The 23,847-nt window shown below is 40.7% G+C and overlaps 1 protein-coding gene across 3 annotated transcripts in view; it reads right to left on the reverse strand.

Annotated features, from left to right (window-relative positions):
- Positions 1–215: 215 nt before the first annotated feature.
- Positions 216–23,847, reverse strand: part of KCNK2 (potassium two pore domain channel subfamily K member 2) — a 201,821-nt gene continuing 178,189 nt past the window's right edge. For all 3 annotated transcript variants that reach the window (XM_054022787.1, XM_054022786.1, XM_054022788.1), the window contains one exon: positions 216–2,398. In XM_054022787.1, coding sequence (XP_053878762.1) covers positions 2,081–2,398 — 318 coding nt within the window. In that variant the 3' untranslated portion in view covers positions 216–2,080. The remainder of the gene's footprint in view (positions 2,399–23,847) is intronic.

The following is a 23,847-nucleotide window of genomic DNA, read 5'->3' on the forward strand; positions in this document are numbered from 1 at the left end:
CAACCCGAAGAACATTATTGTTTGACATTTAGAGAAAAGGTTTTGATTGTTGGAGTCAAGTTCTTCTTTTCATTGTTAAGACTGCTTAAATTTAAACAGGCTGCAAACAAGTATAAAAACTGTTACCCTCGAGCCCTCGAACAGCTGGTGTCTCAAGTGATTTCTCAGCATTCTGGTGGGGCAGCAGCAAGCAGAAGACTCAGAAAAGCTTATTTTAAGTAAAAACTTTATTTTTCATTACAATTCACAGTTTATACATGGCAAGAAGAGCTTCTCACCACGTGGACATTCAGAACACTGTGCTGGGAGAGACAGGGGTCTTTTTCTTTTAAAAGAGCATGGCCTGGTACTATTTCATGGAACTTTCCTTATTTTAAAAGCTTACTCTCTGTAAATGTTAATTGACTGATATTTACACTGATAGCTTGATTAATCAGAGAACAAGATTAAGCATCCAGAACATTAACATTCATATTTTGTATGTTATCTAATGGTCAGAAATGCTACAAATTTGTCATTTTCATCATGGCCAATCAACAAAGTCTAATTTTTCTTTAATTTGCACAGAGCCTAAATTATTCCCTTAGGGCTTGTTATGTTCATTTTATGTACAGCCAGCTTACGATAGACTAAAATATGAAAAAATTTAAAAAAGACAAAATTATCCATTCCTTGTTTTTATCCTGCATTCCTTCTGAATCTCAACACAACTATAAACAAAACAACAGATATAGAATTAAAGTCAATGCTTTTCTTTAAAACAAACACAGAAACCCCAAGGATTGGTTTCAGATCTGCGTATCATCAGCCTGTCCTATCTGAACAATCATTAGCATTCCGATTGTGCTATTTATCAGCTTTCCTTCATGTCTGTATTTGTATTCAGAGAAGTCTGTAGTTTATATGTAGAAAGTCACAGTGATACCAGTTTCAATTGCATTCCCACATCAGTCACAGTTCCGGTGTAGGCAACCAATGTACAGTGTGACATTCAGAAAGATCCAGTAGGATCCAGTAGGTGCCTGGTGTGACTTGGCTTAAATAAAAAGTTTAAAATTCTTTTCATAGATTAACTTTCTGACAGCAGATTTATGATTATTAGAAATTGCTGTGGTATTTTTCTGTCATGTTTTCATGAGTATGGTTATTAGAATGCACCAATTTAAAACATTTCCACATAGTATTAACTTCTACTTGCTCTTGTCATCTAGCAAATAATTTAATTACACATAACTGGAGATTTTTGGTAATCTGACACATGGGATAACATTGCTGAACAATGCTTGAAAAATAAAACTCAAAATGGATCCATAAATTCTACAGGTCTGGTTCTAATATAGTGTGAGCATGCATCACCTGGATGGGAGTAAAATAAATATTTTCAGGGGACATTTTTGCAACTCTTGTAACTGCAGTGCCTTTAAAGCTAGATTTAGGAGTGTGGCTTTGATGTCTGTTGATTTTTGGCATCCATTCTCAATGCTGGTATCTTCACTAAAGACACCTTTAAAACATCATCATTTCAGGCAAGATGAAAGCTCAAATGAAATACATTACTCATGCAAAAAACAAATAAACAAACAAACACAAACCATACAAGAGTTATAGAGGTTCTGTTTCTTCAAAAGATAAGGCACTGACAAAAATTTCTTAGGTAAAAGGCTGCATAAGAATTTCTTGCCATTTACAAATGTGTTGTAGTCCATAAATGGTCCATTCCTAGGCTCAGTAAGGTAGACCCTGAAAATTTAAGGACTGATCCCTCAAAGCTACATTGTTAACATAAACAAATATAATTCATTCGTTAGGCCATATGGCACATTAGGAGAAATGAACAACAGTCTGAGCACAAAAAGGCATTGGATGTTGCTTGCTCCAGCATCTATCAACAACAGAAATTCCATTCATCTTGTGTCTGAAGAGACATGACGGTGACACTGAATCCCTATCGTGGTGGTTTCTGTTGAACTCATGCACATGTATAAAATGCTACTAGCATCAATCATGGATAGGAAAAAAAGGAAGTATATGGCTAGTTTAAGCCAAGAGCTTCTCCAAGGATCAGCATCCAAAGTCAGCACTACTTAATGTTTTCAATCACAGCAATATCTTCTGCCGCACAGTGAGGAGTCAAACCATTCATATAAATGCTGTCTGTCTTTGTTAGAGCGGGCAAGATGTCCTTCTCGCTGGTGAGGTGGTTGACTGACAGGGTTCTCTTGCAAGGGGTCAGATCTTGACTGTGGTTGACAGCGAGTTCTGCAGAGAGCTTCCTTTTGATGGAGGTAGCCCGTTGGAACTTGTCATAAATCTCCACACTTAGACGCCTGCGGGTTTCTTTGAACTCTGCCGTGACATTGGCTGTCCATTCGGCAGCATGAGCTCTGAACTCTCCCACCTGCAGCACACACAGTGAAAGAGAAGGGGAGAGAAACACAACATGACTAGGCACTTCAAGGATGGTTTATGTTCAGGACCCCAGAACGAATAGAGAATAATGTGTTCTACAGACTGACAAAAACTGTTGCCCATTGGCACAACTCTTTTTTTGGTTCAGGTTTAGCTTTTGAATAATAAAAAAAAAAGTCTAGTTTCATAGAGTTACATTCTTTCGTCCAAAAGGAAGAAATATTAATACAATAAGAGCTAAGAATGACATTAAACACAACAAGCACAAAAATCTATACAGTTAAAAATGGACAAGCTGATTTATATGGAATCAATAAGGGGAAGTTTCCTTTTAAAATGAAGCCCTGAGAGTTGAGAACAACCCAGCTGGCCAGGGGGTGTTGAATTCCCAGAAATCCAGACTGTGTTATGTATTGTTACCAGGGGAGATGTACAGGGTTATTTATGGACACACTTACTGTCTGTGTAAAGATCTCTGTGAAGCTTGACACAGGATTTTCTAAATATAGATGGAAAGGGCTTTTTAAAGAAAAATGTCAGCTGCTTGTATTCTATTTTTAGTGCATGTTCAAATCAAGGATTAATGCAAGTGACAGTTTTAGTCAAGTCAGCAATATGCTTTGCTTTTTCTTTCCATTTCAATTAAGTCTCTTATTTCAAATAGAGAAAGGAATATAATTACAATGTGGGACTCGAGGGCTGTCACTAATTATTCTGAAATGAAATGATGTCCGCTAGTCAGAGAGCAGAGATGATGTGGAGTCTCACGGCTGTATGATGATGTGGAGTCTCACAGCTCTATGATTGCTATTATGAAAATCCCTCCATTCTGACTGGCTACAGGAGGTGTTCCAATTTGCATAATGACTGCTACTTCTCAATTAGGAAATATGCAGACCCCTTCCCTTTGATTGGTTCGTCCTCTCAACACTCCAAATGCATTTGCCAGGAACTAACACAAGGACTGATCCACTCTCAGTGAAGACAGTAATCTTTCAACGATGTTTCTCCTCAACTTTACACTCCACTTAGCTTTTAGTATCAGCAGGCCTGAAGAACATGTGTGTGCGCACACATGCATCTGAGAGAGTGGGCAGGAGGTGGGGAGAGTCCAAAATTACCCTTTACTTCCCAGTGCCCCAGATGTTCAGCCGTTAGACCACTTGAAATGGGAAAGGCACTCTCGGAGGGAGGGATAGCTCAGTGGTTTGAGCATTGGCCCGCTAAACCCAGGGTTGTGAGTTCAATCCTTGAGGGGGCTGCTTAGGGATGGGGCAAAATCAGTACTTGGTCCTGCTAGTGAAGGCAGGGTGCTGGACTCGATGACCATTCAAGGTCCCTTCCAGTTCTCGGAGATGGGATATCTCCATTAATTTCAATTTCTTTTTTGGAGAGAGGGGTAAATAGAGCAAAGAAAAAGATAAGAGGATGGAGAGAATTAAGAGAGATAGGAAAGTGGGGGTGGTGAAAAAGCAGAGAGAAGCTTTTAAATATACTGTTACAAAACTTATTTTTTAAGGGAGCAGGGTGTGTGTGGGGGGCAGGACTAATCCTTTCTAAGTAACAAAGGCCGGGGAGCTGCTGAGGTGTAGCAATAGGAGGAAACAGATAAGAGGAGGGAGAAAATGTTTTCGTATAATACATGGAGGGGGATTCCTCTAAATTTGGCAATAACTTTGCACAGTGCTGATATGAACCTCAGCCTCTGACTTTATTTCACATTAACACATTGGCCTTTGACTGTATTTAGCCCAGGATACAGTCATTACACCAAGCAGTGAAAACCCTCCATTTATCACTTAAAATAAATGAAGAGGACTCCTTGGAATGATTAGGTTGTTTTTCAGGGTTTTGTGTTGTTTGTTTTTTCAATTAAACTCAGGAACAGATATTTTTGGAGGTTTTATTCCCTTAGGTCTCCACTTTTCAGACTGTTTTAATGGTAGGTTAGGCTCAGAAAGGAGATGGTAGACTGATGTAATTCTAAAGTGTAGCACATTAAAAGAATTAAACCACTTAAATAAATTACTCTAATTTGTAGTGCGGAGTCCCAGAATTTCAATCACTGGCAAACAAGCAGTGACAAGGTGAGTACATATTTGTTCACAAAAATCAAATGAACATAAAGTCAGAGTAACTAGAGGCTTTGCCTTTAAAATGGTTATGTACCTTAGCTCTGGAAGGTGGCCACAGGGCTATGTATATTTTGCAGTGCCACTGGAAACAGAAATGCAATGGTGGTAAAAGTCATCATCTCACTGGGGAATGATGAAGGGTGTTTAATCCTGCTTTTCTTCTCATTTCACAAACAAAAAAAGCTCCCAGATCCAAAGGTCGTGTTATTGAGTCTGTACATCATTCAACTTCAATAGAATTACACCAGAAATGAATGTGGCCTAATATGTATATTTATAAAACAAGGATTCTTTTCAGTTCTGCATAGCAGGTTAAACCAGCTGAATAATTAATCAGTATTCAAACCGGGCTAAAAGGAACACTGACATATGTACTTCATATTTTAGAAGAATAAAGCCTCTGATACCTACAGATTTTAACTGTGCCAGTACTTTTCTTAATAGAAAACAAGTAATGAAAAAAACCCCACCAAAACCAATGAGCTAGATCATCCCCTACATTAGGGCAGCTTTGCCCTACTGCACTGGTGCAAAGCTATCCTACGGACGGCTTTCCCGACAACTAGAAAAATCCCTTGAGAAGGGGAATCCTTAGATGGCACAGAGAAAGTGTATGGGTTGTGTTGTGATAATTGGCTCGACAAAGTTACCTTAAGATCCATTGTAAAAACTATGTGAAAGTTCATAAGATGTTACAATAACCACAAAAAATAGGTCAGTTGTTTACGACGATGAACGTTACAATAGATTCAAGAAAACCAGACAGAGAAACTATTAATCCAACCCAAATGGCCTACTGATATAAATCAAGGACTGTGGTGAGATTATACTTGGTAAACAAGAAAATGTGGGAACAAAGTTACCTGTGCCAAATTTGGCCTTACAGAAATGGATTTAATTGGTGGACAAAACAACGAGGATATATGCCACCAACTTTTACTCCTTTTGGGGGTTCTTAAAAAGAGATTTTGAGGCAGTTCATCCCCACAGTTCATCCCCCAATGTGCCAGCATTTCAATGCCTCTCAACTCTTCTAAAGGACTCACTTCCTGAGAGGAAGGCTGGCTGGCCTTGCTCTTGTTTAAGGAACTTTGTCTTCCCATTTTAGTCCTGAAAGTCATCATATTATCTTGACATCCAGTCTTCAGCCCACCAGTTGGAATATCTAATTCCCAGCACCACAAAGGTACCGAAGATCCTGTATTGTATTCCCTTCCCTTGTTGTGTTATTTCCTGCCTACTGTTTCTTTCCTCCTGTTCTATCTCACTAATGTGGGTTTTCATCAAATCCCAAAGTCCACTATGCTGCATTCATCTAAACCTGCCTTGTCTAAAGAGAAAGAATCCAAACAGATGACAGCCCTGACTAAATCATAACTAACCAGAGTCCAAGCAGCAGGTGTTGTGGTCAATGTGCAAGCCAAAGCATCCACTCATAACTAACCAGAGGTCTAGCATTCCAAAAACATCAACAAAAGCCATATTTCACCCATCTTTTCTATCCTGTCTCTCCTCCACCTTCTGTCCATCTGTTTGTTAAGAACTGGATAAGTGAATGCCCTTCACATCAGGGCTGAGAGTAAAATTAACCTTTTCCTTTTCATCAAAGAAAGGTTGTTCTGAAAATAAGAGACTCTGATACTTTAACTCCAAAGGGAGTTTGATAAGTCTGATAGGAGAGGGGACTTTGAAGTTTGTTTTGTATAATCACTTAACTACAGTTTCAATATAAATCTTGTTTTCTTTCTTCTTTGTGTGGAAGTGTGAGAGTTTAATCCATACATTTTCAATTTGAATGAATGCTTTTGGGTGTTTGCCAAGTAACCAAGTAAAACCAAGACCTCTGTTTAAAAGTAACCCCAAACCTATCTATCACCATTTAATGTTGACCAGTGATGAGTTTATAAACACCTTAAACTCTTTAGGCCTTTGAGATCAATATCCATACAACAATTCCCCTGCTATCCCCACACCTTTGCACTTTCTCAGCTGTGAGAGTACTTCTTGGCCATAGCTGAGGATCTAGCCCAGATATTTTACTCTGAGACACATTGCTGGAAAGTCACGTTTCAAGGGATGTTGTCAAGATTGGTACATTTAAATTTAGACCTACTGAACTAGCTTTGTTTTAGTTACCATCCCACTGCTCTGCCAGCCTGCTCCACTCTTGTGCCCAGGCAGGCTATTGAAAGTCACAAGCATTCTGAACTGACCTACCCACCACCTTTTTAATCTCACTCTTATTTTCCTTCTATTGGCAGCTTCAGCTCTCTTCTCCCCACCCTCATACTTTCCCCACAAATAACCAGCTGGCTGTGCTGCTGGCACAACTAATTATTGGCAATCCCGAAGACATGCTTAATATTCATAGTTCATGTCCACTCAGCCACATGCAGATGACCATGCTATCTTCATAACACTGGGCCACTTGCTGTATTTTAACAGTTAGGCACATTAATTACTCCATGGGATTTTAGAAGTGTAGTTATTAGGTTATCTAGTAATTAAATTCTAATTAAATCTCCTTTGGAGGGCTAGGTGGTGTAATTGGTGAGGCTCTCCAATAAATATCCTCTTTGGAGACTTGGATTCAACTCCTGATTTAGATAATAAAAGACATGAACGTGGGGATCTTATCATCTGCCCATGTTTCAAAACTATCACACAGTTTGGCATAATTCAATTCTTATAGAATAAGAGAAAGAAGGATGGAAATGCAATGGTGTTGCATGGGGAAGCTGAATAAGTGCTATGCCTGGCCCAAATTGCTGCTTTCAGCCCCTAACGTTTGTGGGCCCTGAAATGCACTTAAAGAAAAATTTTACCTTTTCAGAATACAACATCTTTTATCATGTAACATTTATGGACTCAAGCTCAAGAGGTTATTGAAAGAGTAATGTGCAATTTCTAAAACTGCCAGAGCACATAAGCAACCTGCTCTTGTAATTTAATTCCTCCTCTGTTCATAACGACATTTCAGTGAATGTTCAGGTTCTCTCAGTCCCCAAGGTATGACATTTCCTCATACTGCATTCAATTTTAGCTTAATTTGAGGTCTGGTAGCCACTTCATATCTGATGCTAAGTGATTGAAATGCCAGTTGTCTCTGCGGTTCAAAACCAAAAATATCTGCACTGCAGCAAGAACTGTTTACTTTTTCTTCAAGTCCCCTTGCCTCACAAGATTACACTGCAGACTCCATAGGAGACATGTCTGCTTTTTTAATCAAATAGTTCTGAACTATATGATACACTGATGAAGACTACTAGTCACACAAATGACTGACTGCTAATCACTAACATGGAGTACAAGGATTGGAATACGCACAATATTTCTTAAGTGCTGGTGAAAGGTATCAGAATGACAGCCCAAGACTCAACCACATAACAGATATAAAAATTTTATTAAAGTTAATGTTTAAAATCAAATTTACACAAGTTAAGAGGGAAGGTACTGTTCATCTGGGGTTGGGCTTGGGTTGTGGGGGATTGCAAGTAACATACATATCACATAACCAGCATAGATCCAGATAGGGGTGTGGGAGTTTTTAAAGTGTCAGTAGATAAATGGGCTGAGGTACGCCACCCATGGAATGTATTAAGAGTCCCAAGTCAGTACTGGTGTAGAGAATAAGTACAAGTGCCAGCAGCCCAATATCTTCTTGTCAATAGAAACCTCTGCTAGAACACCACCATTAAATGTGAGCAGTTCCAAGTCCAACCCCCAGTGTTGTCTTTTTCTACAGAGGCAATCAAAAATAGATTTGGGAGGAGTTAAACAGCCTCATTCATCTCAGTGGAGTATTAACTCTAAAGCATTATGATGGCAATTTAAATGTCAATGACTAACTATAACTTTTCTGATCATTTTAAAGAAAAAATTATCCAGCTATCTTGTGATTGTGGCTAAGTCTTGAATTTGTGCACAGAGCATGACTCACCTCCAATCTAACCCCTGATCAGGCATTCAGGTTATAGATAGTTGCAACTTTTCTTTTAAACTCTCTGATCTATATAAGCAATGTGGACTAATTTAGAATTTACAATTTATACTTAATGTGGTAATTTAGTACTACTTAATTAGTTTTTAATAGGAATTTTCAAACATTGTATGTTTGCTTTGGGCTCTCCTGATCATGGACCTTTATGCTATTATGTTCCCTGACCCAACAGACACCACAGTCCCGCAGGTCTTCCCATAGGAACTTCAAATGTAGCAGCAGATTCTTCCAGAAATATGGTAATGCACTTATCATGGGACAGGAGAAAGCTCACTATCCTGAATAATGGAATTCAGATTGAACCAGATATGTTTCTCTTGAAGAAAGACCATCAATCTGCCTAAAGTGAAAATATCGACCTCAGTTGGTTATAACATAATGGGGAATATTCTCTAAATTACAAATCTCCGATACAGTTATCAAATAATAGAAAACAGTTAGCCACCATTTTAGTGTGACACACCTAAAATAATATGTGAACTTCCCTGTTCAGTAACAAAACAGACCTTTGCACAGACCTTTTGCTGATGCTACTAACAGACAGGCATGCAGGATTTGGCAAGACTAGGGAAGGCCCCCAACAGCATTAGAGTGGTCTAGTGGTTAGCATAAGGAAGTCAATCCCATTACCAAGAAGCCATGCAGATAAATGAAAGTGCCCTGAAATGGCTTGAGTCATTACAAACAGCTGGCCCTGTACCTCCTGAGCCCTTTTATTTGGAGTGCCACAAGGCTTAATTCCCAACACCACACTAATCAATTTCTATATAAAACTGTTGGGGGAGATGGTGAGAGAGCATGGGTTGCAATACATCAATACCCGTATGTCAAATGCAAGCAGCACCCTCTTCCAGCTTTCTCGGCACCTCAATGAAGATTCATGTAGTCTAAGCCCAGAAAGGAGCATCTAGCTAAAGCAGAACACAGGCAAGACTGAGATGATGCTACTGGGAAGGAAAGCACTTTGAAGGACTCGTGTCTCTATAATTGCCTCCGCTATGCAGGATCTTTACCCTCAGATTCTCAAGTTGCCTGCAGCCTTGGGATCCTTTGGGACTCCTCATTGCAATAGGTGCCCAAACATCCATAACAACAAAAATTCCTACTTATACCGAGCAAATACTGAGTCCCATTCTACTAGACAGGGACCTGGCCACAGCAAGGCATGCATTCATGACCTCCAAGCTTGATTCATTCATATTAGGAATGAAACTACAGACAATAAGAAAGCTCTAGTTGGTACAAAGCACATTAACCCATCTTTTTAGTGACACAGATTACTGTGAGCACATGACCCTGGTATTCTGCTCTCTCCTCTGGTTCCCCATTGCAGAGAGTTAAATTCAAAACCTCTCTCCTGATATTTATAGCCCTCTATGGAACTGATCCTAAGCACCTGAAAGGTTGCCTCTCCTTCTGCAACCATGACTTCCAATAACAGTTCCTATGTTCCACTGGAACTATGAAATTGTTAAAAAATAGCACAGGAGTTGCGGGAGACTTTGGAATTTCCTACCAGAAGAGGCAAGAATGACTATGAGCCTTTCCACTTTCAGAAATAAATGCAAAACTCATCCTTTGACTTAGCTGTCCCACTACAAGTTCATTCTCTCTCTCTCTCTCTCTCTCACACACACACACACTTAAAAAAAACCCTATAATCTTAGCAAGCAATTTATTCCTATTAACAGGGAAGGAAGGGAGATATCACTATTTTGAATTAAATACTCGAGATGCACACAGCTACTGTGATAATGGATTACAAAGAGGCTATATAAGGAGATAGATAAGTATTGTGTACTATAGGAGAGGAAAAAGGAAATTTTATAGTAAGTATTTCTATTTACTTTGTTTGTTTTTCCTTGTCAGCTGTACTTTTACATTATTTTCTTTGACTTGTGCATTTTAATCATTTCCCTAAAGTTACTTTAAGCCAAAAATAGGAATTAAATAACAATTTGGTAGGCTGGGACTGGAGATATCCCCCTATTAATTCTGTAGAGAAAAATGTGAAGCCTGGTTTACAGATATTCTTATAGCACATGCTCTCAAGTCTGTAATGTCTAACAATTACCACTAAAACATTCCCCCAAAGTATTTCATTTTTCCTGAGGTGAACTTTTCTTAAAAATAAAACTTCGAATTAACCTCTCTTGGACACAGTAGTCTGAGTCAAAACTAGAAAGAGTATGAAAGTGTCACATTGTCCTTGCAGAAGAGGAGAGTACATCAGGTTTTGTCTTTCGAGAAACTCTCATGCAATATTCTCAGGAACTGTACAGTTCTGCTCTTTTTTTAAATTTAATTCATATAGATAGGAAACAAGGCAGCAGGGCAATTGTTGGGTGGGCTGATACACGGCATGAGCAGCAGAGCTAGCCTATTTCCTCCCCTACTATCCTGCAAGTGCAGGCTACAGCTCTTCCGGCCTGCGGGCATTCCTGCACTGAGCTAACTTGTTGCGCATCAACAATCCTAGCCACATACAGAAGCTACTATTGCCCCTCTGTTACAAAGAGGCTATGGTCCTCTTGAAGGCTCACACTGCCGAAAGGCTCTTTGGGCTTCCTGCTCTCTTTTCCATATCTCTCACCATCTCTCCTCCTATCTCTCCTCAATACCGCTATCCCCACCAAAGTAGCTTCTTCTAGACTTCTGTCTGTCATTCCCCACAACTGTGGTGGAATTATTATGATTTATTATTTGTATTATGACAGTGCCTAGCAATCCCAAAGATCAGGGCACCGTTGTGCTAGATGCTGTACAGAGATGTAATGCAACAGAGGACACTTCCTGCCCCAGTAAATTCATAATCTGCAGTTCAAATAGTATGCAACAGGAGGCTAAAGCAAAACGATTATATAAGAAAATGAACAGAACTGAGGAGAAAGATAGAAGTCATCACCGAGGTCAATGTCATTTGGGAGTGATTTGTATGAATTATAGCAAAGGAAAGTATTAAGGAGAGATTTGAAACTGGAGTGGCTCTACAGATCTTCAAATCCCTTCCAGCCTCCTAAGCACCCTCTACCCACTCCTTTTCATACACTGGATGTTTGCCACTGATTTAGATAATAAATAGGCCAATGCTCAAACCACAGGGCTAGCTCAGTGGTTTGACCATTGGCCTGCTAAACCCAAGGTTGTGAGTTCAATCCTTAAGGGGGCCATTTAGGGAACTGGGGATTGGTCCTGCTTTGAGCAGGGGGTTGGACTAAATGACCTTCTGAGGTCCCTTCCAACCCTGATATTCTATAAAAGAAGAGTCTCTGATATCCATGCTTCCAGTGACGTATAGATTTGTGACTATCCATTGTAATGCTTCAGAATATGTCAATTTGTAATATTCAAGGTTAACAAAAAGATGGTTGGTTTGTGAGAGTAAAACAAGCCAGACCATGTAAAGTCCATGTGCACAGCTTGTCACTGGCTCAATACCTAAAGGGGGCTGAATGTTTGGAGATACACGTTCTAGAACAGGGGTAGTCAACAGGTGGACCGTTGGCCAAATCCAGAACACCAGATGCTTTTGAATGGACCTTGAAATCTTTCTATTTACTTATTATTTTTATTGTTATTGCAGTATGAAAAATGTTTCTCTGGAGTCTGGACCTTGACCGTATCTTGACCAAGAAATTTGGACCTTGACAGAAAATAATAGACTCCCCCTGTTCTAGAACCAAATTTTCAAGAAAATTAGGAAGGCACTGTCCCCCTCCATAGGACAGTGAGAGATGGGAAATCCTCCAGAGAGATTTATTTTGGCTGGATTGGGCTTCTGTTTGGACATTCAATAATTTCTTTGCTCCCAATAGCATTCAGCAATCATGCAGAACTTTACATTTTCATAGCACCACATAAGCTTTAATTAATTGATGCTCAAGTGCTACTTGTTGAAAATTGTAGTGCATGCCCAAGTAACAGTTTTAAAGATGTGGCTCACTTCCTTCTTTTTGATGGAAACAAATTCCTCACTCAGACAATGTACAACCACAGTGATGATGAGACCTACTAATGCAGTGGCTCTCAAACTTTTTCACTGGTGACCCTTTTCACATAGCAAATCTCTGAGTGCGATCCCCCTTATAAATTAAAAACACTTTTTTATATATTTAACACTATTATAAATGCTGGAGGCAAAGCGGGGTTTGAGGTGGGGGTTGACAGCTCATGACCCCCCATGTAATAACCTCGCGACCCCCTGGGGTCCCGACTCCCAGTTTGAGAACTCCTGTACTAATGTTTATAAAAAATAAAGCCAGCTTCAACTACTTACAACATTATGCCAGGAACGAGATTGATCAAAAGTGAGCCAATGTATTAAGGTGACACAAGGATCATGTAAGTGAGTAGTGGATCAATAGAAGTTCAGTTTATGGTGCTAGCATTTCTTACAGAAGATTCCCAATATTACATTATTGGTGGCTAAATCTTAACTTTTAATGTCAAGATTTACTTGGTCCTTTGACCCTTTGAGTCATAGTCATCTCTAGCTGAATTCCATTGACATGGAGTAGAATTATACCAGGAATTGATTTGGCCCATAGTTTTGGGACTTAAAATCCTAAAAACTGGAAAATGCTTTATTTTTAAAAATAGAGTACTGTATAGATACTGTTGGGGAAAGACATCAAAAGGGTATTCGAGAGACAAGGTGAGTGAGGTCATATCTTCTACCTGCTCATGAATAAAGTACATGCATTTAACACCTTTGATTTGGAAGGATCTCCAGGCACTTTATAGCCATGCAATGACAATTCGCCAGAGAAGGCAGGCACCTCTCAGAGCACGTATGGCAGTCAGGCAGACAGCAGGTTGCCCAACAATAGCGGAAAGGGATTTGGGAAGCTAAGGATCCCTTTTCTTATTAAAAGATGTCACGGGAGCTTCAGAAGCCGCACAGAATACTAAAAAGTGGTACTAAAGTTTCACTCAAGAAGTATTGGACTCCATTTATTGACACTGGAAGGCCGAAGGACTAAATCAATTCTACTGGAATTTGAACACGTGGTTACAGAGAGCAATTCTCAACTCTGTCACAAAATCATGGCTAAACTTCAAGGTCTAAAGTTTCTTATGTGCTCATTAGCATGACTTTGCAACTGAAAAAGCCCACTGAGCTTATGAGTCAATTATTGTCTCTCTTCTATAGGATTTAAGTTAACACACTAGCCTTCCACTTCTGGAGACCTGGGTTTCATTATGCTCCTAGCCATAGTCTAAAAATGTTTGCTGTTTGCGGCTGCTACAGGGTGACAATTTCCACAGAACTGCCAAGGAATACAGATTCTTCTGATGAGTGACCTTAAGCTCAGGAGCTAGAACTTTGCACAAATATGCAAAGTAGTTTCTGCTGACTAATGCTGGAAGGTAGATATCGGTAACTCCAAGCAGGATAATAGAAGAGATTCGAGTCTCTCTCTGAGGCAGAAGGAACACAGAGCTGGGATTGAGAAAAAACCCTAAAAGCAGCCTACGTGGGTGAGAAAGATCATCCATGGCTTTTTCCTTAAGTTATCAATAAAGTCAAACAAACCCCAGGTAAGCAGTAAGCCTGGACTATATATGCTGTGTGCATACTCTCTTCAGAACAGAGTGGGAACAACAGCTGATTACAAATACCTATATGCTGAGAAGTTGGAAAGAATAATTTCCAGGAGCTATCTAGCAGTAGAATAGTTCAATGTCTAAAAATAATCTTTATGTGCTTCCTCATATTTAAACTTTCTGAAAAAGAACTTAAGGGATAAAAGAATACAGCAACAATGAGTGGTTGTGTGTTTGAAACAGAAAGAGGCATGTTATATATTAAGTAAGATTGTAGAAGAGGGCAGTTATTGGTTGAACAGGCCATCTTCATTTCCACAATAAAGCGAAACATTAGCTAATAAGAGGAAAATGAGCACAGGACAACTATTGAATGATTAAGATCATTTATTTATTTTTATTTTAAAAAACCAAAAGAGTAATCACTGAGAGATCTCAGAAGAAAGAGATCTGGTCTGTGGTGATGAAGGTCACAAGTAGAGCTGGCTGGAATGTTTCAACTATTTGGGTTTTTTTTATGCATTTAGTGAAAAAAAGATTTGACAACACCAAAACATTTTGTGAATTCGGAATGATTTCACAAATTTGTTTTGGTTGAAAACAACTTCAGAAAATTCATTAGACTCAAAATAAAACTTTTTTGACTTTTCTATTTGCCAAAACTTTAGGTCTGAAACATTTTTTTTTTAAATTGACAGCAAACAAACATCCATTATTTGCACAGGTTCAAATCCTGACCCCTTGCAGGTGGTAGAGACCAATGATTAGTCACTGTAGCTACTGCTTACTACACTAATCATAACTAAGGCTCCCTGTTTGTCATGGAGATCACGGAAGTCACAGATTCAGTGACTTTCTGTGACCTCCGTGACTTCTGCAGTAGCCCGGAGCAGCTGGCCTGGGAGCCACCTGAGCAGCTCAGGCAGCCCCTGGGCCAGTTGCACTGGCTGCTGCTGGGGCAGTCTCAGGCCCCCCCACAACCCAGCAGCAGGAGTTTTGGGGCGGGGGCAGGGTTGGGGATTGGGGTGCAGGGCAGTGCTTACCTGGGAGGGTTCCCTGGAAGGGGGACAGGAATTCCCCTCCCTCAGCTCCTAACTCCATGTTCTGCCTCCGCTCACAGACACCGCTCCCACAGCTCCCATTGGCTGTGGTTCCCAGCCAATGGGAGCTGCAGAACTGGGGCTTGGGGCGGAGTGGAGACAGTATGTGGAACTAGTAGCTGGAGTCCCCGCTTCCCAGGACTGGGAAGGGAACCTGCCCCAGCTCCGCCAACCCTCCGCTCCCAAGTACCCATGGCGCCCCTCAGTCCACAACTCCCTCCCCCGAGCACCTGAGGCGTTTCCTCAGTCATGCCCCCCCAGCACCCGAGTCTCCACCCCCTGAGCACCCACAGTGCTTCCACAGGGCGCACACCACCTTAGCACATGCGCTCCCCCAGCACCCGCTGCTCCCCCCCGTTGCCTCCCCAGCACCTGTGGCACCCCTAGGGCCGCCTCCCCAAAGCCCCACCCAAGTTTTAGTCAGGGGTATATAGTAAAAGTCATGGACAGGTCACGGGCTGTGAATTTTTGTTTACTGCCCGTGACCTGTCCATAATTTTTACTAAAAATATCCTTGACTAAAACGTTGCCTCAGTCATAACCATCTTGCTGTTATCTTGTGGTCTCTCCTTCTGTTTGCTGTATAAACCAGCCATCTTGCTTTATATTTAGAAACAATAAGTGAAGCAGGGACAGTCTTTTCATTATACAGATATACAGCACTTAGCACAATGGGGTCCTCATAGCTGATTGGGGCCTCTAGGCACTACCACAATACAAATATTAAACGACATCATCATCACCACCACCACGACAGTCCTGATTCTGGTTCCTGGCTCTGTCTCTTTTGTGCTCCAGCATTTCTAGGGGATGGAGAGAGCTGGTCCATACCACCCACCTTTTCCTTCCCTTCACCCAGATGGAGCAGGCCATTTCTGCATGGGCCAGGATCATGAGATGGCCAGAGACAGTGCTCTCCAATGATCACTGATGTCTAGGGGACTGTTCTAGTCAGCATAAGTTAGAGTAGCCCTTAGGCTGCTCTAAGGTATACTGGGACCTGCTTTGGCCTCTGGTCAGGATGAGGATGAAAAGAGTGGAAAAATAGCTTAGAATCATCTTGCCGTCTATTCCAGGTCATGCACCAGGCACAACTCAGCTGTTCTAGGGCTCAGTAGACTACGAGCCCTAGGAGTGTCCCTGAACTAGAAGAACAGACTTCTTCATCTTTATGTTATATGCACTTCATTGCATTTAGTAGCTATGTTCTCTTTGTGAAGGCTGTTCAGTACAGGAGCAATGAATGGTGGACTGCACTAAGCATTTTATAATTAAAACCAGAATCTACAGCACTACAACCCACAATCGGGAAATATTGTTTTGAGAAGGAGGAGAGGCCAAATTCCACTCAGAATCAATTCAAACAGTTCTCCACTAATGGTTAATGATAAAATACTCTTCCTCACTTGGCTAATTGCCACTCTTTTTGAATCTCTCATTAATAAAAAAATCTCTTTTCCACTGATCCCATTGGCATTGTCTGACCTATTTGGTATATGGAGATGGACACTATCATCCAGTATGAAAATTACTACTTCAGGGACATGTGCAAAAGAGACAAAATATCCACTCACATCATTAAAAAAAAATTCCATTGCTTATTTTTTCCATGATATGAAATTTAACAGCTAAGTGGAGTAGATTTAGAAAGCTTTCAAAGTGCATGGCACCATAATGCAATAGCCATCCAGTTAATACTTTTCATTCATAACAGCACACAAAATGTATGAGAGAGGAACTATATCTCAAATAGATTTTTTTAAAATGCAGTTGTTGGATTAGTACGTCTGAGCAAAGGCATCTTGATGTATTTTCCTGCCAGAACCATTTATGAGTTTAGCAGTGCTTTGGGCCTCTCTAACATCTGATTCAAATATAAACGCCTAGAAACTATTGCCTTTCTGAATGCAGCACTTCTCTATAAAACACACCTCACCCAGTATCCTGGATTGACTGAACAGACTCTTGGATGTGCCAGCTACAGTAACGCACACACCTACTCAAGATGCAAAAACATTCAACAAATGCTCTCATTCTTTCACAAAATAATACCTATAATTCATAACTATAAAGAGATAAGGGATTTATTAAATAAAACTGACCAGTTTTCCCCTTTTCCTCTCATAATAATCTATTCCTCATTCTAAAAGAAGAGCATGTTATCAAAAGCTGTGCACTTTCCAATTGTTACATTTTGAGAGAGAAAGTCAAGCTGGGCTAAACTCATCACTGGTGTAACTGCACTGACATGAACATTTACAGTAGTAATGAATTTGGCCCATTATACAGCACTGTGCAATTGGAAAATATTTAGGAGTCATTCAGCAAAGAATACCTCTGCACCTCCTTTCAGTTTTTTCATAGGTCTCCTAAAATTTAAATATGTGACATCTATATCATAACATCATCCATTTGTATTCCAGTGGTATCCAGAGGCCCCAGATGAGATTATGCCCCATTGTGCTAGATGCTTTACATACACATAGTAATAGACATCACAGTCCATATGCACAAAAGGTAGAATTTCCTATTTTTTGAGTGTTTTACTTTGCAACCTTTTCATATAGTTTTTTGTTCATATATCTTTTCACACACCAAAGTTAATGCAAGATTCCTCACTGTAGTACATTTTCCACTCATACCTAATCCAGTTATACCATTACTGAAGTATAGGGGTTCTCACCACGCCCTAGAGAAGTTTACTCCACAGACTAATTATCCTTGTAATTAGGAAATCTTCTCTGATATTCAGCTTAAATTTACCCCTTTGTTCACCTTTCACTCCAACTTATTTTTGCGGAGCTGTCAAGTTTTGTCCAGTTCCATTTGTGAAACTTTATGCAAATTATTTGCAAAGATACAAATTATCTCACTGCATAATTTACATATTTGCAAGTAATTTGTATATAACATAACCTTCAATTTACCTAAAGCTGCACAAAAGTTGGTAGCTGTGGCAGGCAGTTAGATGCTGAAGGAAGCCTTGGGAATACAGTACCTACACTTTTTGTTCTTAGATGTATGATCTTTTATTTTACTTTATTAAAAACACCCATTCAAATGAGCCCAGCTTACCCAGTATCCATATTGCTTTCTAGAACTGACCTGACCTTATATATATTTACCATTTCACCAATTGTTTTCGTCATCTGAAAACTTTACCATCAATGATTTTATATTTTCTTGCAGATAATTGAAAATGCTGTATAACAGGTGATATTTTTTTGAAAAGAGTCCCAGCCTTTTCATTATTTCAGAAACAAATATAGCGTAATATACTACTTAAGATTAACATTTATTTTTTGTCCTTGTAACATACTACATACTTATGTAAATATACTCCCAGTGACAAATTGCTTTTATTCATAGATTCCAAGGCTAGAAGGGACGATTGTGATCATCTAGCCCGATCTCCTGTATAATACAGGACATAGAACTTCCCCAAAAATTCCTAGAGCATATCTATTAGAAAAACATCCAATCTTGAGTTAGAATTTGTCACAGATGGAGAATTCCAATAGTTAATTACCCTCACTGCCAAAAACGTATGCCTTATTTCCAGTCTGAATTTGTCTAGCTTCAACTTCCAAGCATTGGATCTCATTAAATCTTTGTCTGCTGGACTGAAAAGCCCATAATTAAATGTTTGCTCCCCATGTAGATATTAAGACAGTAATCGAGTCACCACTTAATCTTCCCTTTGTTAAGCTAAATAGATTGAGCTTTTAAACTGTTACTATAAGGCATGTTTTCCAGCCCTTTAATTATTCTTGTGGCTCTTCTCAAAACCCTCTCCAGTTTATCAACATCCTTCTTGAACTGTGGGCACCAGAACTGAACACAATATTCCAGCAGCAGTCACACCACTGCCTAATGCAGAGGTAAAATAATCTCTCTACTCCTATTCGAGCTTCCGGTTTATGCATCCCAGGATCACATTAGCTCTTTTGGCTAAAGCATCACATTGAGAGCTCATGTTCAGCTGATTATGCACCAAAACACCCAAATCTTTGTTAGAGTCACTTCTTCCCAGGATAGAGTCCCCCATTCTGTACGGATGGCCTACATTCTTTATTTCTATAGGCATACATTTACAGTTAGCCATAGTAAAATGCGTATTGTTTGCTTGCGCCCAGTTTACCAAGAAGTTCAGATCTGTCTGGATCAGGCTACCTGTGCTCTTCATTATTTACCATTCTCCCACTTTTTGTGTCATCTGTAAACTTTATCAGCAATGATTTTATGTTTCGCTCCAAAAAAATGTTAAATGGCATAGAGCCAAGAACCGATCCCTGCAGGACCTTACCAGAAACATACCTGCTTGATGACGATTCCCGCCTGACAATTACAATTTGGAGACCTATCCGATAGCCAATTTTTAACCCATTTAATGTGTACCATGTTCATTTTATAATCAAAGTGTCATGTGGTAGCAAGTCAAATGCATTATAGAAGCCAAAGTATGACATAAATGCTATTACCTTTATTAACCAAACTTGTAAGCTCATCAACGAACAATATTGTTAATTTGACAGGATATATTTTTCATACATCCATGTTGATTTGCATTAATTACATTAATAGAATCATAGAAGATTAGGGTTGGAAGAGATCTTAGGAGATCATCTAATCCAACTCCCTGGTCAAATCAGGACCAACACCAACTAAATCATCCCAGTCAGGGCTTTGTGAAGCCGGACCTTAAAAACCTCTAAGGATGGAGATTCCACCACCTCCCTAGGTAACCCATTCCAGTGCTTCACCACCCTCCTAGTGAAATAGTTTTTCCTAATATCCAACCTAGACTTCTCCCACTGCAACTTGAGACCATTGCTCCTTGTTCTGACATCTGCCACCACTGAGAACAGCCGAGCTCCATCCTCTTTGGAACCCCCCTTCAGGTAGGGGAACGCTGCTATCAAATCCCCCTCACTCTTCTCTTCTGCAGACTAAATAAGCCCAGTTCCCTCAGTCTCTCCTCATCAGTAATGAGGACATTAACCTCTGTGACAAAGTTCCTACTCTGCCGTGGTGGGTCCTGCGCTTTCTGGTGGATTTGCTTGCTCAGAGGTTCACGGCCTCAGTTTGGTCACTTTTGCCACTGGCTCAAACCTGCCGTTCACTCAGCTAACCTGGCCAGCATGTGGGAAAGGGAGGAGAACAATCCCCACAGTCTCAGTTGTCCCCCCTAGTGGGTCGGGGTCAGGCCAGAGACCTTCCCCTCTGATATGACTCTCAGTCCAGCTCAACTCCTCCTGTGTCAAATAGTGGGTCAGGGGAATGGGGGGAAACCGGGCACACCCTCTACTCCGGTTTCCATCCCAGGCCCTGTGGATTGCAGCTGTCTACAATGTCTCCTGCAACAGCTGTGTGACAACTACAACTCCCTGGGCCACTTCCCCATGATCTCCCCCCAGCACCTTTTTCATCCTCACCACAGAACCTTTCTCCTGATGCCATATAGCATTTGTACTCCTCAGTCCTCCAGCAGAACGCCCTCTCACTCTCAGCTCCTTGCGCACCCTTCACTGACTGAAGGGAGGTCTTTTTTAACCAGGCGCTCTGATTAGCCCACCTGCATTAATTGGTTCTAGTGGCTTCCTAATTGGCTTCAGATGTCCTAATTAGCCTGGGAAAAGTGACCTGCTTAATCTGGGGCTAATGTATCTACCTTCCACCACTCTCCTGTGGCCATCTGGCCTGACCCTGTCACACATCCTTTAATTCTTTACTAGTTGAGCCACATATCAGCATCTTGTAACTTTTAACATTTATTATAGATGGAGCTAGACATGTTTGATGATGCAATAGTCTTTTCTGGCGTGGCGTCTACACTGAGAAGTAGACTTACATGACACATTGTCAATTTTCTCCACCAAACAGCAGCTGGACACGACTATTCACTAGCTACTTTAAAATCCCTCACTTAAATTTAACTATTAAAACGTTTATTTTTAAAAATACCCCAAACTTGCTTTACATTGCTGAAATTCTATTTACAACAAACTGATGAGAGATTTAGAGTTTTCCTGCAAATTACCACAGTCTGGGTTTTTTTTGTCCAGCCAATCCTGCCCACAACAAAGTACATTTTACCTGCTCCCTCTATTATGGTAGGTAGGTCCTGTGGGACCTACCTACCATAGGCTCTACCTACAAGTATAATAGTTTCCCCCTCAAATTTCAAAGCAAAGTGAAGTCACTATTTTTCATTGCTGAAGTTCCAGATCTAGTCTTTAAAGGCCTTATCCAACTACGTTCAAGTCAATGGAAATTATCCCACCAACTTGAACAGGACCAGCATCAGAGCCTGAGGCTGCGATTTTCAAAGGAGTCTAAGGGAGCTAGGCACTCAGCTTCCATTGAATTTCAATGGGATTTGAGCTTCTAAGTCCCTTAGGCTCCTGTGAAAATCCCAGCCTAAATTATTAAAATACTTGACTTGGGCATGTATTCTCACAATTTAAGAGCAGCAGCACTCAGAAGTCAAGAGAAATCCTACAAGGGAGAACTCCTGCTGAAATCTTACCTTTCAAGGGAATATATAGTCAAAAGACCAAATCAGAGTTCAGAGTAATCAAAGTCTAGAGAATAACGAAGAGGAGGAAGTTTGAGGAAAGCTAGTACTGTCAAAGCTGAACTTCAGAGAGGCAGATCACCTACTTAAGATTAGTGTGCACAGCATGTTCCCCTGCCTTTCTGACTGCTAGTGTATCTTGCTGTATGAATTGATTCTAGCAACAGATCTATCCTCCAAAAACTCCCACCTTTGTCTCTGCTTGTCTTTCACTTCCCACCCCATTAGATACATTTCAAACTCTCAAGTGTGCTAATTTCGATTTAGGGTCATCTGAACTCTGACAGGCATGTTGGTTATCATCCTTTTAACATTAAAAACATCGAGATATTACTGAGTACCCCCCATAATTAAAAATCTTCAGCAATGCAATGGCATGTCATCAAAATAATTCTATTTTAAAAATATAAACAATTCATTTAAAAAAAAATCAAAGGAAGTGTAACATCAGTGGGGCCGTGTAGTTTTTCAACACAACACCACTTATTCCTGACAGACTTACCTGTGGGATCTCAAAAATGGCATTATGAATGTTATTTCTGTTGGGACAATAAAATGTATTATTACCTCCACACCTTCTGTAAATTCCTTTATAAGCAAAATATAGCTACATTAGCAAAGGCAGAAAAGGGCACATAGGACTGTAGAATTTAGACAAGATTAATTATCAACAAGACTATCTCCTAAATCCCAATTAAGGACAGATACACTACTCTTGATTTTAGCAAAAAAAATCCCAAGCAACAGTAATAGAGGTATGTGGATTATTATGGCAATATATGAAAGCAGATATCAAAGACATATAATAAAACATGGTTGATTTGCACAGGGGCTGGGGAGGAGGGCAGGAGGGGATGGGTGCTTTACAACTGGGGCTGGACTGGTCCCTGGAGCAACTTAGAACATCCTGAGGGCTGCTCTCAGTTGCCTGGGCTGGTATTGGCGTTCAGAAGGCTATTCTCCCAGTTGGAGATGACCACAGTGGAATAGTATTGCAGCCATGCCTCCTCCCCCTATGCCTAAAGCCAGTAGTGGGAAGGAGGCAGTAATTTCTCTGTGCTGGGAAAATCCACAAATGACTTGTTAAAGCTGGCGTTCGGACTTCTTTGTGCTGCCATACCAGATTACAGCAGATTGAACAGGGATCCAGGATCTATTCCACTGGTGTAGTTTAAAGAACACTTATCCTTAATGAGTTAACATACTTAATAATAGGGCTAATCTGCTCCTGATTCTCACCATGTCAGGAATTTTGCTATTGATCAGTGGGAACAGGGGCAAAGCTAATAGAATCTTGTGCTTTAGAAAGGCAGGCCTGTAGCCCTTGAACTATAAGAAAAAAAACATGGTTAGCTGTTAATACTATTAAAGTTATACCCTCCTTGTAAACCAGATAGTATAAGGCTCTGCTTTAGCAAGCTAACACTCCCTACCAAACCTTACAGAACTGCATTAATAAGGAAATGCTATGTCTGCCCATATCAACTAATTTACAATCAGTTCCACTTTTCTTAGTAAAGGGTCATGACAAATCTACCATAAAATCTGGGCAATTTGCTGGCCTTATTGCTAGGGTTACCATTCGTCCGGATTTACCCGGACATGTCCTCCTTTTTGTGCTAAAAATAGCGTCCGGGGGGAATTTGTAAAGCACTCACAATGTCCGGGATTTCCCCCTCCCCCGGCACAGCAGAGCGAGCGGCTGGGAGGGCTGCAGGAAAGTCCCGGGCTGGACTCCGGAGCAGCTGGAGAGGAGCTCCGTCCTGCATTCTGAGCAAGTGTCTCAGCACAAAGTGCAGCCCTCCCCTTTTGCAACTGGGAGCGGTTTCTGCCATGCAGCGTAGCAAAACGGGAGCGAGAGCACTTTGTGCTGATACAAGGGCAGCTCTCCCCTGCAACCCGGTCCGGATCAGGGACCGGGTTTTGTTGTGCAGGGCCAGGGACCGGGTTTTGTTGTGCTGGGGAGCTTAGCCACGTGTCCGGCTCGCACAGAGCCCAACACCCTGTTCTGAGCAGCAGGGTAAGGGGGGGCAGGAGAAGGGGCAGGGAGGTTCTGGAGGGGGCAGTCAAGAAACGGGG

This window comes from Malaclemys terrapin, chromosome 3 (assembly GCF_027887155.1).
Source record: "Malaclemys terrapin pileata isolate rMalTer1 chromosome 3, rMalTer1.hap1, whole genome shotgun sequence".
NCBI classification, from domain to species: Eukaryota; Metazoa; Chordata; order Testudines; family Emydidae; genus Malaclemys; species Malaclemys terrapin.